The 12,707-nt window shown below is 35.3% G+C and overlaps 1 protein-coding gene across 3 annotated transcripts in view; it reads right to left on the reverse strand.

The window, feature by feature from the left end:
• LOC306660154 (cGMP-dependent protein kinase 1) overlaps nucleotides 1–12,707 on the reverse strand; it is a 1,225,718-nt gene that overhangs the window by 422,425 nt on the left and 790,586 nt on the right. For all 3 annotated transcript variants that reach the window (XM_079138304.1, XM_079138302.1, XM_079138303.1), the window contains exon 4: nucleotides 8,712–8,817. In XM_079138304.1, the coding sequence (XP_078994430.1) occupies nucleotides 8,712–8,817 (106 nt within the window). The remainder of the gene's footprint in view (nucleotides 1–8,711; nucleotides 8,818–12,707) is intronic.

Below are 12,707 nucleotides of genomic sequence, written 5' to 3' on the forward strand. Positions count from 1 at the left end.
AACTCATTTTCAGGAAGTCAGCATGATACAATTAACACAACAAGAAGTTTGGGATTGGGTCTAGTTTTGAATCTAGCTGTGTGATGCTGGGTAAATTGCTAATTTTCATGACTCCCATTATCTCCTCACTAAAATGAAGATAACAACAACTTGGTCAAAGGATCTTGTCAAAATGAAGCAAGGTAATGTCTGTGAGCTGGCAGGTGCTGGCTGTTGGTTTTATCCCTGGTCTGCTTCACTGCTTTGAAAACACTTGCATTAGGGGAGTGCTCACAGCAAACCCACAGTTCCATAGGGAAGCAACAGGGCTGTGCTCCCTCTAATAGGTGTGCTTCCCCAATACCCTAGACAGAGGCAGAAAAATCAGGACTGTCTGTTTCAGAGGTAACCAATAGACAGACTCCATGATTTCCTTCAAGAATTCACCTTCGTAAAATTATACTGGCTAATAAATTATGATTGACATTAGTTGAGGCAAAACAAAACCAGAATCTATTATGCTCATTCCACCTCTTCATGCCTTTTCCACACTAACAAACTTATGGGGTCCCCAGTTCCAGGACAGACAAAATGTACATGGTTAGGGTTCTTTCTCTGTCTAAATAAACCTGATATTTACTTTGTCCCTCAGCAGCATTTCCTCATCCCTACTCCAGATTTCCTCTCAGACTTTTTCACCAATTCTGGAAAAGTAGGTTTCTATATCAAGTAGAGAAATCTAGGTTGCTGAGATACAAGAAACCTACCTTCTTAGTTCCTCCAGTAACTTGGAGACTCCTCCTAACTTTGTTCATTACAGCACAGTTTTCCTTATGGAAAAGAGCTCATTCCCAGATGCACCAATCCTTGCTGCATGACACATTTTACAAATGTAGGACTCTAAGTAGGCTCAATATAAATGATGTGGTAATAAAATAAGCCTCTCCAAAGGAACAATTTATGAGTCAAAGCAACAACAAAATGGGAAAATATAAAATTGCGTCATCATGCTGCTTTAGATTTTTAAGACCCAGAGAGTTGAGAAAGTATCATCAGGGATATCATGAGTAAAAGTTAACCTACAAATTTCAGAGAGACTTATTGCTCCAAGCCCAGGCTCAGGGAAAGACACCATAATGGATCGATGTACTAAATCTTTTAGCTGGTGTGGTGCCTTCCCCTGGGCCAAAAGAGATTTACCTCTATGGAATTCATTATTGACTTGGATTGGAGATTTCAGCCATAAATTTAATAAGTTAAGTATCTTAATTATTTCCAAGAATCAGAAAAAAAATCCTATACATGTAGAGATGAGAGTGTCTATATGTAAAACAAGCAGATGAATAATTTTTGAAAACCAACCTATAATTATGTAAACATCTGATGGTGCAGTCTTTCTTTTTAAAACAGAATCTACATGGAGACATTTGTGCAAATGCTAGATGACAACATAAAATTAATGGCCACTTTTATATTTATCTGCTCCTTGTGTCATGTTTAATGAGAATGTATTTGACACCAAAAAGTGTTCTGTAAGCAGACATATTTGCAAATGGTGTGGGAAAGTACCTCTTTATTTATTCTGCACATTATTTCCCTTCAAATTAGAACTATGCCAGCTTTGTCAAGCTTAATTCTAATGCAGAATTCACAATCTTCTAGTAAAGCTCTATTAAAGCTCAAAGCTTAAAAGCTTAATAGGTCTGTCACTTATTCTTTAAAAATTAAAAACAAAGGGTTTAAAATTTCTAAAGCTGTTGTCATACATTCTCTATATATATCTATCTCTTCCATTGTCCCCTGTAAATTATAGGAAAAAAATATGGGGGAAGGGCAATCATGATTCAGATTTTCTAGAAATGTGAGTTGAAAAAGTCAATTAAGCTATAAGGTTGTCCCTTACGTTTGTACCCCAAAAGTAGTACCTTGATTTCTTCATGTCAAAGGGTACAAGAAATACTCTATAAATGTCTACACAGTCTACCTCCTCAAAAGAGGATCAGAGAGCCCAATCTGATCAAGAACAGGTCCTACTTAAGATCACAACCTGAGCTTGAGTTGATCATGGGAAGGAGGGAGAAAGAGAGCCACAAACACAATGTGTGAAAGTCTGAAGAGACCCTGATCCTGAGTTGTCAGTCTTGCAGCATTCACTTTAGAAATAATGATACCTTATTACATTCAGCAATTGCACTTCCAAATAACTGAAAGCTCCTCCACTGAGCTTATGGATTCTAAGACATTATCATGTGTTCAATGGCATTTAAAATGATAGCTTTCAAGCTATTACTGAGCATTTGTTTGTGAGAACATATTCCACGGGTGGGGAGGATATGAGTTCTGAGAGAAGGGCACTGCTATAAAAAATAAAATAAACAAGGTGAACAAGAAACCGAAGTATATCAAGAATGAAGTCACTGCTGCAGACACCTCCAGGAAGAGCAAACGCCAATTTGAGGTGCAACCAGACATGGGAACTGATACTTGAGTACCCAACATTTATGAGGAAGTAGAGGGTGGAGTTTAAGGATATCAGTTCTGTAGCTGTTGGCTCTATGCCTACTAGCTGTGTAATTTTATTCAACTCTGGCTCAGTACTCTCATCTGTAAAATGGAAATACTAGTATTTATTTTATAGTTTTTTTGTTGTGGATTAAATAATACACCTCAAGTGTTGTGAACACTGCTTGTCACATATTCAATAAATGTTTACTAGTGTTATATATTATTTTATTATTTATAATTATGATCCTTGGTGAGAAGATTTTACATTTTTATTACTGAACCTGTCTGAAAACACTTCTCTAAGATTACATACTTATAACTGATAAAATCAGGGTTTAAACCCATCTTCCCATCAGTAAGTAATACAAATACTTAAAATACTCGGAATACATTTTCTACTTCCACCTTATGTCCTAGATCATGATTCTCCAAGCAGCATGAACATCAGCTGAGAATTTGTTAAAAATGTAAATTTTCTGGTCCCACCCCACATCTGTCATTCAAAGTTGATAGTACAAGGACAGCTGGGTACAGTAATTTTCTCTTTCCACGAAGGATAAAACAACTTTCAACAAGAGCCTTAAAGAATATCCTACAGGGATTGTGAAACACTAGAACATATGTTTAGTCAAGATTGTGAAGAATTTTACCCTGGAGGTTTTGAACAAAAGACAGTTGATAATCTAGGACAGCTGAATTTCAAACTTTCCAGGGAGCTTGGAGCTGAATCATTATACTACCAATTTTCTGGGTGATGCTGGGCAACTCTAATATTTGTAGGTTTATTTTTTTTCCATCAGCAAAATGAAGAACCCCTCATATTGCTCACAACTTTATATTCTACTCAATGAACTCTAAATGCCTCCTTGACTAGATTTTACAAACAGGATATAAATAAAAATAGCAAAAATGGAGTGACATTTTGGATTGAGTTACAAGAAAATAAAATTCCTAGGTTTTTAAAATGAAATCAGGGAATGAAAAACTTGCAAGGGGTTTAGAAATCTCATTTCTAAATGATATAGAATGAACTCTATATAGTATTGAGTTAGAAATGTAAGTTGCCTTCCCAAAGAGAAAAAGGAAAATACCACAAACTCCTTCTCACTTCAGTTTACTATAGTGGGACCTTCCACTAGAAAACAAACTGTGATTCTGAGTGCAGGTTTGTTGGGACACTCAGACTGGGGGCTCACAGACCTAGGGTGTAATCTAAGATGTTTTCTAGTAGATATGAGCTTGTTCTGGCTTCTTGGAGACTCAGTTGGTTCAGCTATAAAGGAAGACTAAACTGTATCATGTCTTAGATTTTTCCGAATCTAAAATCACTTATCCTTCTTAATTTATCAGACCAGAATAGTGAAGATGCATCCTCTGCCAGTGGCAGCTGTGACAGACACTATCAGATGACAACAATGCAAAGAAACTGATGAGAAGCTTCAGAAAATGAAATCATCCTTGTGGTCCAGGTCATTCTGGTATCAAATGAGAGTAGGGGTTTCAAAAACAAGGTCATAGTTTTGGTTGTTTTTTTTTTTTTTTTTTCCTCCCTAGGGATAACCACTCACTTTTCCAATACACATATGTAAACGGCATATTTTTAAAATTATGTGCTATATATATATATATATATACTAGAATTATTCATTTAAATAATAGGGTGGAAGAACAAACTGCACTTGGGACTTATTCCCTAATGATGGAGATAAGGAAGATGGAAACTTTACAGAGCACAAAAATCTAACAATATTTTATGTTTTTAAGACAGCAACTATGGAAGAAGGAAAAACCAGCATAGTAGCTCTACAATTAACCAAAAGCCCTCTCATTCCCTTCATCCCTTACATGTGGCTCCTGCTGAGGCCCTCACATGGGTCATTAGCTTGAGACTTTGGTTATAAATTACCCTTCAGAAACCAAGGATTCCTGGAGAAGATCTACTCTTCAGCCTAAAAGACTAAACCCTAGGACCAGTGGGATTTCTAGATATTTGATATTGGTAGTTTTGATATTTAAAAATGTCTCCAATTTCCATAATGATTGGAAAGTGAACTGATTAATAACTAGTCACCAACAAACCTCAAAGTCCCTAAATTTTAACATTCTATTTAGTTAAAAAAGCAGTGTGAAATATGATGGCTGATACTAGCAATGTCCCATGCAACTCATGGAAGGGAAATCAGAAATGTACCAGCATGTTGAGAGATTTCAGGTTCCATTTTCCATCACTGCAAGCATACTCAGTATGCTCCGCCATTGGCCACTCTGAATAATTTCTCCTCAAAGGCAAAGGAGTCTTTTGATATAATCTCTACTAGGAGGAAGCATGAAGTACATCAGGAAATTAAAAACTAACATGTGACTCTGGCAAAGAGAATGGGAAAATAAGGAAAGATGGAGAGAGAGCTGGTAAGGTCAGCAGTAGCTAGAGAAGACACATGTTAGTTAGCTTTGTGCTGCTGTGACAAAAATACCTGAGAAGAACAACTAAAGGGAGGAAAAGTCAATTTGGAGTTCACAGTTTCAGAGGTCTTCATACATAAGTGGCCCACTTCATTGCTCTGGGCCCAGGTAAGGCAGCCCATCATGGAGGAAGGGTGTTACAGAGGAAAGTAGCTCACCTCACTGAAGGGTCAAGAAGCAGAGTGAGGATCGGGGAGAGGAAAGAGGTCCTAGGAAAGATGCACCCTTCCAGGGCACACCCCTACCTCCTACAACCATACCTCTTCTACTTACAGCTACCACCCTGTAAACTGGGATCAACTTAGTAGGTTAAAGTTTTCAGAAAGCAATAATTTTATTTTTAACATTCCTGAACTTTTGTGGGACAGGAGCTTTGGGGGACATCTCCTATCTAAACCATATGACAGGACCTTGAGGACAAGGATACACCTAGGTAGGCTTTCTTCTACAAGTGAAAGAAGTCATGGAAGGGTTGTATGCCAGAGGAATAGCATGAGCTTATTTGCCTTACGCTGAAATGACTGTCTAATAGACAAAGGAAAGATTTTTTTGAGGCTCCATAGGATCAAATGATTAGTCTAAATTTCAAAAAGTTCCTGCTGTGTTTCTGATTTGTTGATGAAGAAAGTAATACAAGCAGGGGGTAACCATCATCATTGTCATCTTCACCAGTTTGAGGCCAACAGAGGACCCAGTTCTGACAAGCACATCCCAGGAGGCCCACAGCTACTTTGTAAAGCCCCTGAGTATAGATGCCACTCCCAGCAGTAGCACCAGAGAATATGTTCAGAAAAGCAATACAAATTAACTCTGGCCATTACTTGGCTCTTGGATTTAAACCAGGAGTCTTGTTTTTTGGTTTTTTTGTTTCTTTGTTTTGTTTGGGGGAGAGTTTGTTTACTTGTTGTGTTTTTTGTTTTGGGGGTTTTTTTTCCCCCCCTTTTTGTGATGCTCACACAGGAACATCTGTGTTTATGTCAGGGAATATGAAATATAGGCACAAAAGTGAAATGAATAAACAGGATTGAAGAGCCAGAATCACAGTTTAATGTGGCATCTAATCTCAAAGACGGATCTAAACCACATGACTGTAGCTACAAAATGAGTAAACACACCAGAATTGAAATAAAACTCAACTTCAACAATAAGGAAAAATCCTTGCATATCAGCAGTGCGTTTATATGCCTGGTGTGTTCCCTTTCCTCACCCTCTAAACATATGTATTTATTTAGGAAAATGAGGAGGAAGGATTGGAAAGATGAACAGTGCTACAGGATCATTCCTCTTTCAGCCTGTTGCTGTTTCTGACATTCCTCAATTAAGGAGGGACAACAGAGTTCTCTATTGAGAAGAATTTTAATGATGCACATTATCATTTGTAGTTTTTATTTTTTTGATAGTCTCACAATTGCTTACTCCTTTAACTCCATCATAAACTATAAAGTATATATCTATAGTAGAAAAATTCAAAGGAAAGTTCTATTTAACACAGAGAAAAATATTCACCTTTCCTAGATTGCTATAGGGAAGATTAAAATATTGTATATATTTTTACAACATTAAAGTAGGTATGCCTTTCTAGACATGAAGTCATTAAGAAAAGTAGATTGACTTGACTATGCACATTGTTTCTTTCTTCTTTTTCTTTTTTTTGTGGGGGGGTTGTTTTGTTGTGTGTGTGTGTGTGTGTGTGTGTGTGTGTATGTGTTTGTGTGTGGTGCTAGGGTTAGAGACCAGGGCCTTGCACATGCAAAGAAAACTGTCCACCTCTAAACTCAATCCCTAGCCCCTAATATTTTATAGAGTACAAAGGAGTGACAAGCAAAACAAGAAAAATTTAAATGAACAACAAACAGAAATAAAATGATTCTGAAGTTGTAAGTAGAAAGTTTTAATTAATTTTGGTCTTCTGGTTTTTTTGACAATATGTTTTGGTATTTCCCTTGGGCCTGATTATATGATTATGCCATTTCTTAAAAGCCTTACAAACTAAATGACAGTAAGCATAGTTAATTAAACAAGAATATGAAGGAGAAATGAATTTTACTCAGTCTTTAACTTCAAGGGTGTGTGCCTTATAGAGTAGCATAAGGCTTCCACCCAAGGTTCCTATGCTTGAGTTAATGCAGGGCTGTCATCATGACATTTTTAACAATGTTTGGAAAAGGAGACATCTCCATCTCCTAAAATGGTACCACTCACTAATAAAGGAGTTCTTGTAATAATAATGGTTCAAGATAGCTCTGGCATTTGGTCGATTTCCTTGAGAAAATGAATTTATGGAAGCTAAAATCAACATCATATGTGCCCAATGCTTAGTTATGTGAATCAGATAAACTATATCCTACAGGTAACCACTTCATCAAATACAATTGAGATTTTTTATCAGGACTGTATCAGGAAAAATCTGTAACTCTTGCCCTTCAAGTTAAGGCTTAAAATGAAATATTCATTCTGTTTCTGTGTCTGTCTCTCACCAAATCCACAGTGATGCATGCATGCATACACACACGCGCACACACACACACACACAATAAATTCCCCTCCCACACATATGTATGGCAACTAAGCAATTTAACTTCCTTCTAAACTTCAAAATAAATTTATATTTCTACCTCTCCTAAGTGCTTCAAGCAATCACAGTGAGGAAAGAAAGAAAAGTCTCCCTGAAAACAGTAATATTTTAATATATTACTTGATTGAAATTAGAAAATAACGGTCCCTTCAGTAGGTATATAGCAAAAAGACTTCATGTGGAAATAAAAAAAATGCATAAAGGGTGAAACAAAGCAAATGAATTAACCACAAAGATACCCAAGTAAGGAATATTAAAGTTATACTTTAAGTAAATCCAATAGGAAGCTGTTAAAATGTATCACTGAAACAAGATGTGAATCTGATCTGGTAATTCTGTTTTAACTATTTCTTCACAAAAAAAAAGTATAAAGCAAACAAAAAAATTTAATATTCTAGCTCTCAAAAATGAAATCTTACAGGTATACTCCCTTTAGTTCACATAATCTGTGCCTCACTATTTAATAATGCTTTTATTTTTAAATGACAGAAATACAAAAGAACTACTTTTTAAGGTATCATAATTTTCAATGTTATTTTCAATCATAAAAAATTGATTTAATTCTTTAAAACAAATTTAGACTTGAAAAAATTATTTTCAGTGAACATCACTATATTCCTGAAAAATGAAAATCTGGCTTCTTATATTAATCCCACCCTATATTAAGTTGCTATAATATATAATTGAAGAAAAGGTTTTGATATTTCAGAACTGCAACATAAAATTAATCAAATTTGAGAAATTAAACTGGGAAATGAAAATTAAAAGGATGCTTCTCAGAATTTTTCCATTTTAGTCATCTGACCTTTCATATGGGAATTCACAAAAGAGATGTCTTGGCCTTTTAAATGCGATATGTTTAGAAGAGGTGACATAAATGCATTAACTTATCAATAGTTAAAATGAACTCATCTCATCTTCTGTTCCAGCAAATTCTCCCTTGTTTCTCTGAGTTACACTTCTCTAAGAGAATGCTGAATAACTGAGTACACAGGATGATCCTCAGAAGTTCCTACTTCACCACATATCTTGAAAATTGGCACTGGAAATATAATGAAGCCTGTCTAAGGTCTTCTCTTCTACAAATTGGCAGGTTATTAAGAATGAGATAATAGCAACAAGTCTTCATGTTGCTGCATTTCACAAACTACAAAAAATGATCTTCAAAGGCAAAAAGAAAGTGTCCTACCTTTTTAAAAATTCCATGTACTCCGTATGCTTGATGAGTCCTGTCCTCATCATTATTGTTTGAAAACATTGTCGATCAATGGCCCAAAGTTTCACATTTACAAGAGCTAGAGAAAGGAGAAAAAGAAAACAAATAGAGAAAAATTAATTAGTGAATTTCAACTGTGAATAATATTCTGCAAAGCAGATGCTTTATTCATGAGCGGTATGAAATGATTAACCTTTCACACGCACTTGAAGCTAATATCATAACACGACTCTATTCCATTAAAGTCAGGTATGCTTACAAGCAAAATGTACTTCATAATTTTCCATACTAGTATTATTGTCTGCTATGAAGGTTCCTTTTGCTTTATGTCCATTATGATATGAGAATAGTTAAGCACACCCAGAAAGTATTCACTGGTTCAAAGACTTTCTATGAAAGAAATAGCATGTGGATAAAAAAAGGTTCACAAGTAGTAATACTCCTTGATAATTACCCTGAAAGATATTAATGACTCATATGACCATTTTTAATTACAAAAATTGGAGGTAAAAATTCAATTTACAGGTTTAAAAGGGAATTCAATATAATAGAAATAATAATTACATGATAATTTCTACACAAAGTTTGTTTAACAAATTGTAACCTGTGCCGAAAGTGGCCACATGTAAGTTTTATTAGATATTTTTGTTGAATTTTAATTTCTATTCCTACACATCATCCTTGACAATACATAATTTAATGCTGAAGCTGCAATATACGTATGAATGGAAAAGCCACAGTGAAACCCACTAATTTGTACAATTGATATGTTTATAATTTTAATAATAATAAATAAAAGCCAATCTGCCAAGAAATAAAAGTGGAAGCCAAATATCCCAGAACTGTTAAACAGCTAAGCATAAGAAAAAAATGAGAGATGTTATAATAGATTATGGAACAATACACCAAGAGAACCTTGTTGTTTTTTTTTTTTTTTTTTTTTTTTTTTTTGAGGTGCTGGGGATCAAACCCAAACCTTGCTTATAAGGCAAGAACTTTACCAACTGAGCTATCTCCCCAGCCCTAACCTTGGGTTTTAAAAGATAAACACACTGAAAATCTTGATATTGAATCTGTGCGATATATGACAGGCTTATTTTATTATTCTAATTTTATATATATTTTCAAATTTTCATAATAGAAAATAAGTTAGCTATGAACTAAAGAAAGCTAATCTATATATCTCATTCCCAGAGGGTATTGAGTAGAGAAAGGGTATGTGAGGGTTAGAGCAAAACTGCTGGATGGGGCCAGGATATTGTTTAATGTTTAATGAGCCAAACACAGAAAGGTAGAGAAATAAATTCTCTTTTTTCCATAGTTCTCAGACCAAGCCTAGTACAGGAGTGAATCAAGACTGGGGATGAATGAGGTGAGACAATGTGTGCAGAATAATTAGGTCCCATGCCTCAAGGGGAGAGGACAATGGAAAAAAAGGAACAGGGGACAAGTAGATAAAGGAAATGTTATCCTACAGAGTAAACCCTATTCTTGAATTTTACCTCATTTTGTCTTGCAAAACTATTTAAGGATAAGAAATTAAAATATGACTTCTCCTTTGTCTAACTCTTTAGAGGTGAAAAAAAAAAAAAAAAACATGCTCAGTTAAGTAGAAAAAGAGCAAAAGCAGTAAGAACTGATATGCTGGTAGCTCCTTTCCAAACAGCCTTAAAAATGACACTTCATCAAAAACAAAGCTATCACAGCTTTTCCCCAACCATATTCTAGTTCTTCTGATGACTCCAGACTCTCTTCCAGAACACCTGTGGACTTGAGACCCTGGGAGACATGAACATGAAAAACTGGGAAAATCAGGGGACCCTTTCTAAGTGGAACAGGAAGTGAGACCTTGAAAAGTGGTGGAGGCCAACCCTGAAGAGAAGTGGATGAAAAGGAGAGTCTATATAGGAGTACAGCTGGGAATAAGCCTAGGAGACCTCTTCCATAAAGCACACTGAAATGACTAAGACTTCTGGAGGGCTACTACCATCTGAGAGTGAGCTGATGCAGAGCCCTGGAACCCAGGCTCATGGAGTCAGAATTACTTTGAGAAATAAGAACAAGTTTGTAGAGATCTTTAAAAGAGAAAATAAAGCAAAGTGAAAAACTAAAATTTAACCTCGAAAACAAAGTTGAACAAACAGAGAAGATGGTAAGAAATCATGAACAGAATCTACAAGAACTATGGGATATCATGAAAAGGCCAAATTTAAGAATTATTGGGATTGAGGAAGGCCTAGAGAAACAAAGCAAAGGAATGAACAATTTATTCAATGAAATAATATCAGAAAATTTCCCAAATCTGAAGAATGAAATGGAAAATCAAGTTCAAGAGGCTTATAGGACTCCAAATACAGAAAATTACAACAGACCCACACCAAGGCACATTATAATGAAAATACCTAACATACAAAACAAAGACAGAATTTTAAAGGCTGTGAGAGAAAAGAACCAAATTACATTCAGGGGGAAACCAATACGGATATCAGCAGATTTTTCAATCCAGACCCTAAAAGCTAGAATGGCCTGGAACAACATTTTTCAAGCCCTGAAAGAAAATGGATGCCAACCAAGAATCTTATACCCAGCAAAACTTACCTTCAAATTTGATGATGAAATAAAATCCTTCCATGACAAACAAAAGCTAAAAGAATTTACAAAAAGAAAGCCAGCATTACAGAACATTCTCAGCAAAATATTCCATGAGGAAGAGATGAAAAACAAAGAAGCAAATCAGCAAAGGGAGGAATTACCCTAAAGGAATTGTCAAATAAAGGAGGAAACAAGTTGTGTCAAACAAATAAATAAATACAATTTAAAAATGAACCAAATGACCGGGAAACCAAATCATATCTCAATAATAACCCTGAATGTTAATGGCCTGAATTCATCAATCAAAAGACATAGACTGGCAGATTGGATTAAAAAGCAAGATCCAACAATATGTTGCCCACAAGAGACTCACCTCATAGAAAAAGATACCCATAGACTAAAGGTGAAAGGATGGGGAAAAACATACCATGCACATGGACTCAGCAAAAAAGCTGGAGTATCCATCCTCATTTCAGATAATATGGACTTCAAGCCAAAGTAAGTCAGAAGGGATAAAGAAGGTCATTTCATACTGCTTAAGGGAAGCATAAATCAGCAAGATATAACAATCATAAACATCTATGCCCCAAACAGTGGCTCATCCATGTATGTCAAACAAATCCTTCTCAATTTCAGAAACCAAATAGACCATAACACAATAATACTAGGTGATTTCAACACGCCTCTCTCACCACTGGACAGATCTTCCAGACAAAAATTGAACAAAGAAACCACAGAACTCAATAACACAATCAATAATTTAGACTTAACGAACATTTGTAGAATTTACCATCCAACCAAGAGCGAATACACTTTCCTCTCAGCAGCACATGGATCCTTCTCTAAAATAGACCATATATTATGCCATAAAGCTAATGTTAGCAAATACAAGAAGATAGAGACACTACCATGTATTCTATCAGATCATAATGGATTGAAGTTAGAAATAAATGAAAGAATAAAACACAGAAACTATTCCAACATCTGGAGATTAAACAATATGCTATTATATGATGAATGGATAACAGAAGATATTAGGAAGGAAATTAAAAAATTCTTAGAGGTAAATGAGAACAAAGAAACATCATATCAAAATCTCTGGAAAACTATGAAAGCAGTACTTAGAGGGAAATTTATTTCATGGAGCGCATTTAATAAAAGAAGTAAAACTCAACAAATAAACGACCGAACACTACAACACAAAGCCCTAGAAAAAGAAGAACAGACTAGCACCAAAAGTAGTAGAAGACAGGAAATAGTTAAACTCAGAACTGAAATCAATGAAATTGAAACAAAAGAAACAATACAAAAAATTGACAAAATAAATAGATGGTTCTTTGAAAAAATAAACAAAATTGATAAACCTTTAGCCACACT

Source organism: Sciurus vulgaris (genome assembly GCF_902686455.1).
Source record: "Sciurus vulgaris genome assembly, chromosome: 4".
Classification (NCBI taxonomy): Eukaryota; Metazoa; Chordata; class Mammalia; order Rodentia; family Sciuridae; genus Sciurus; species Sciurus vulgaris.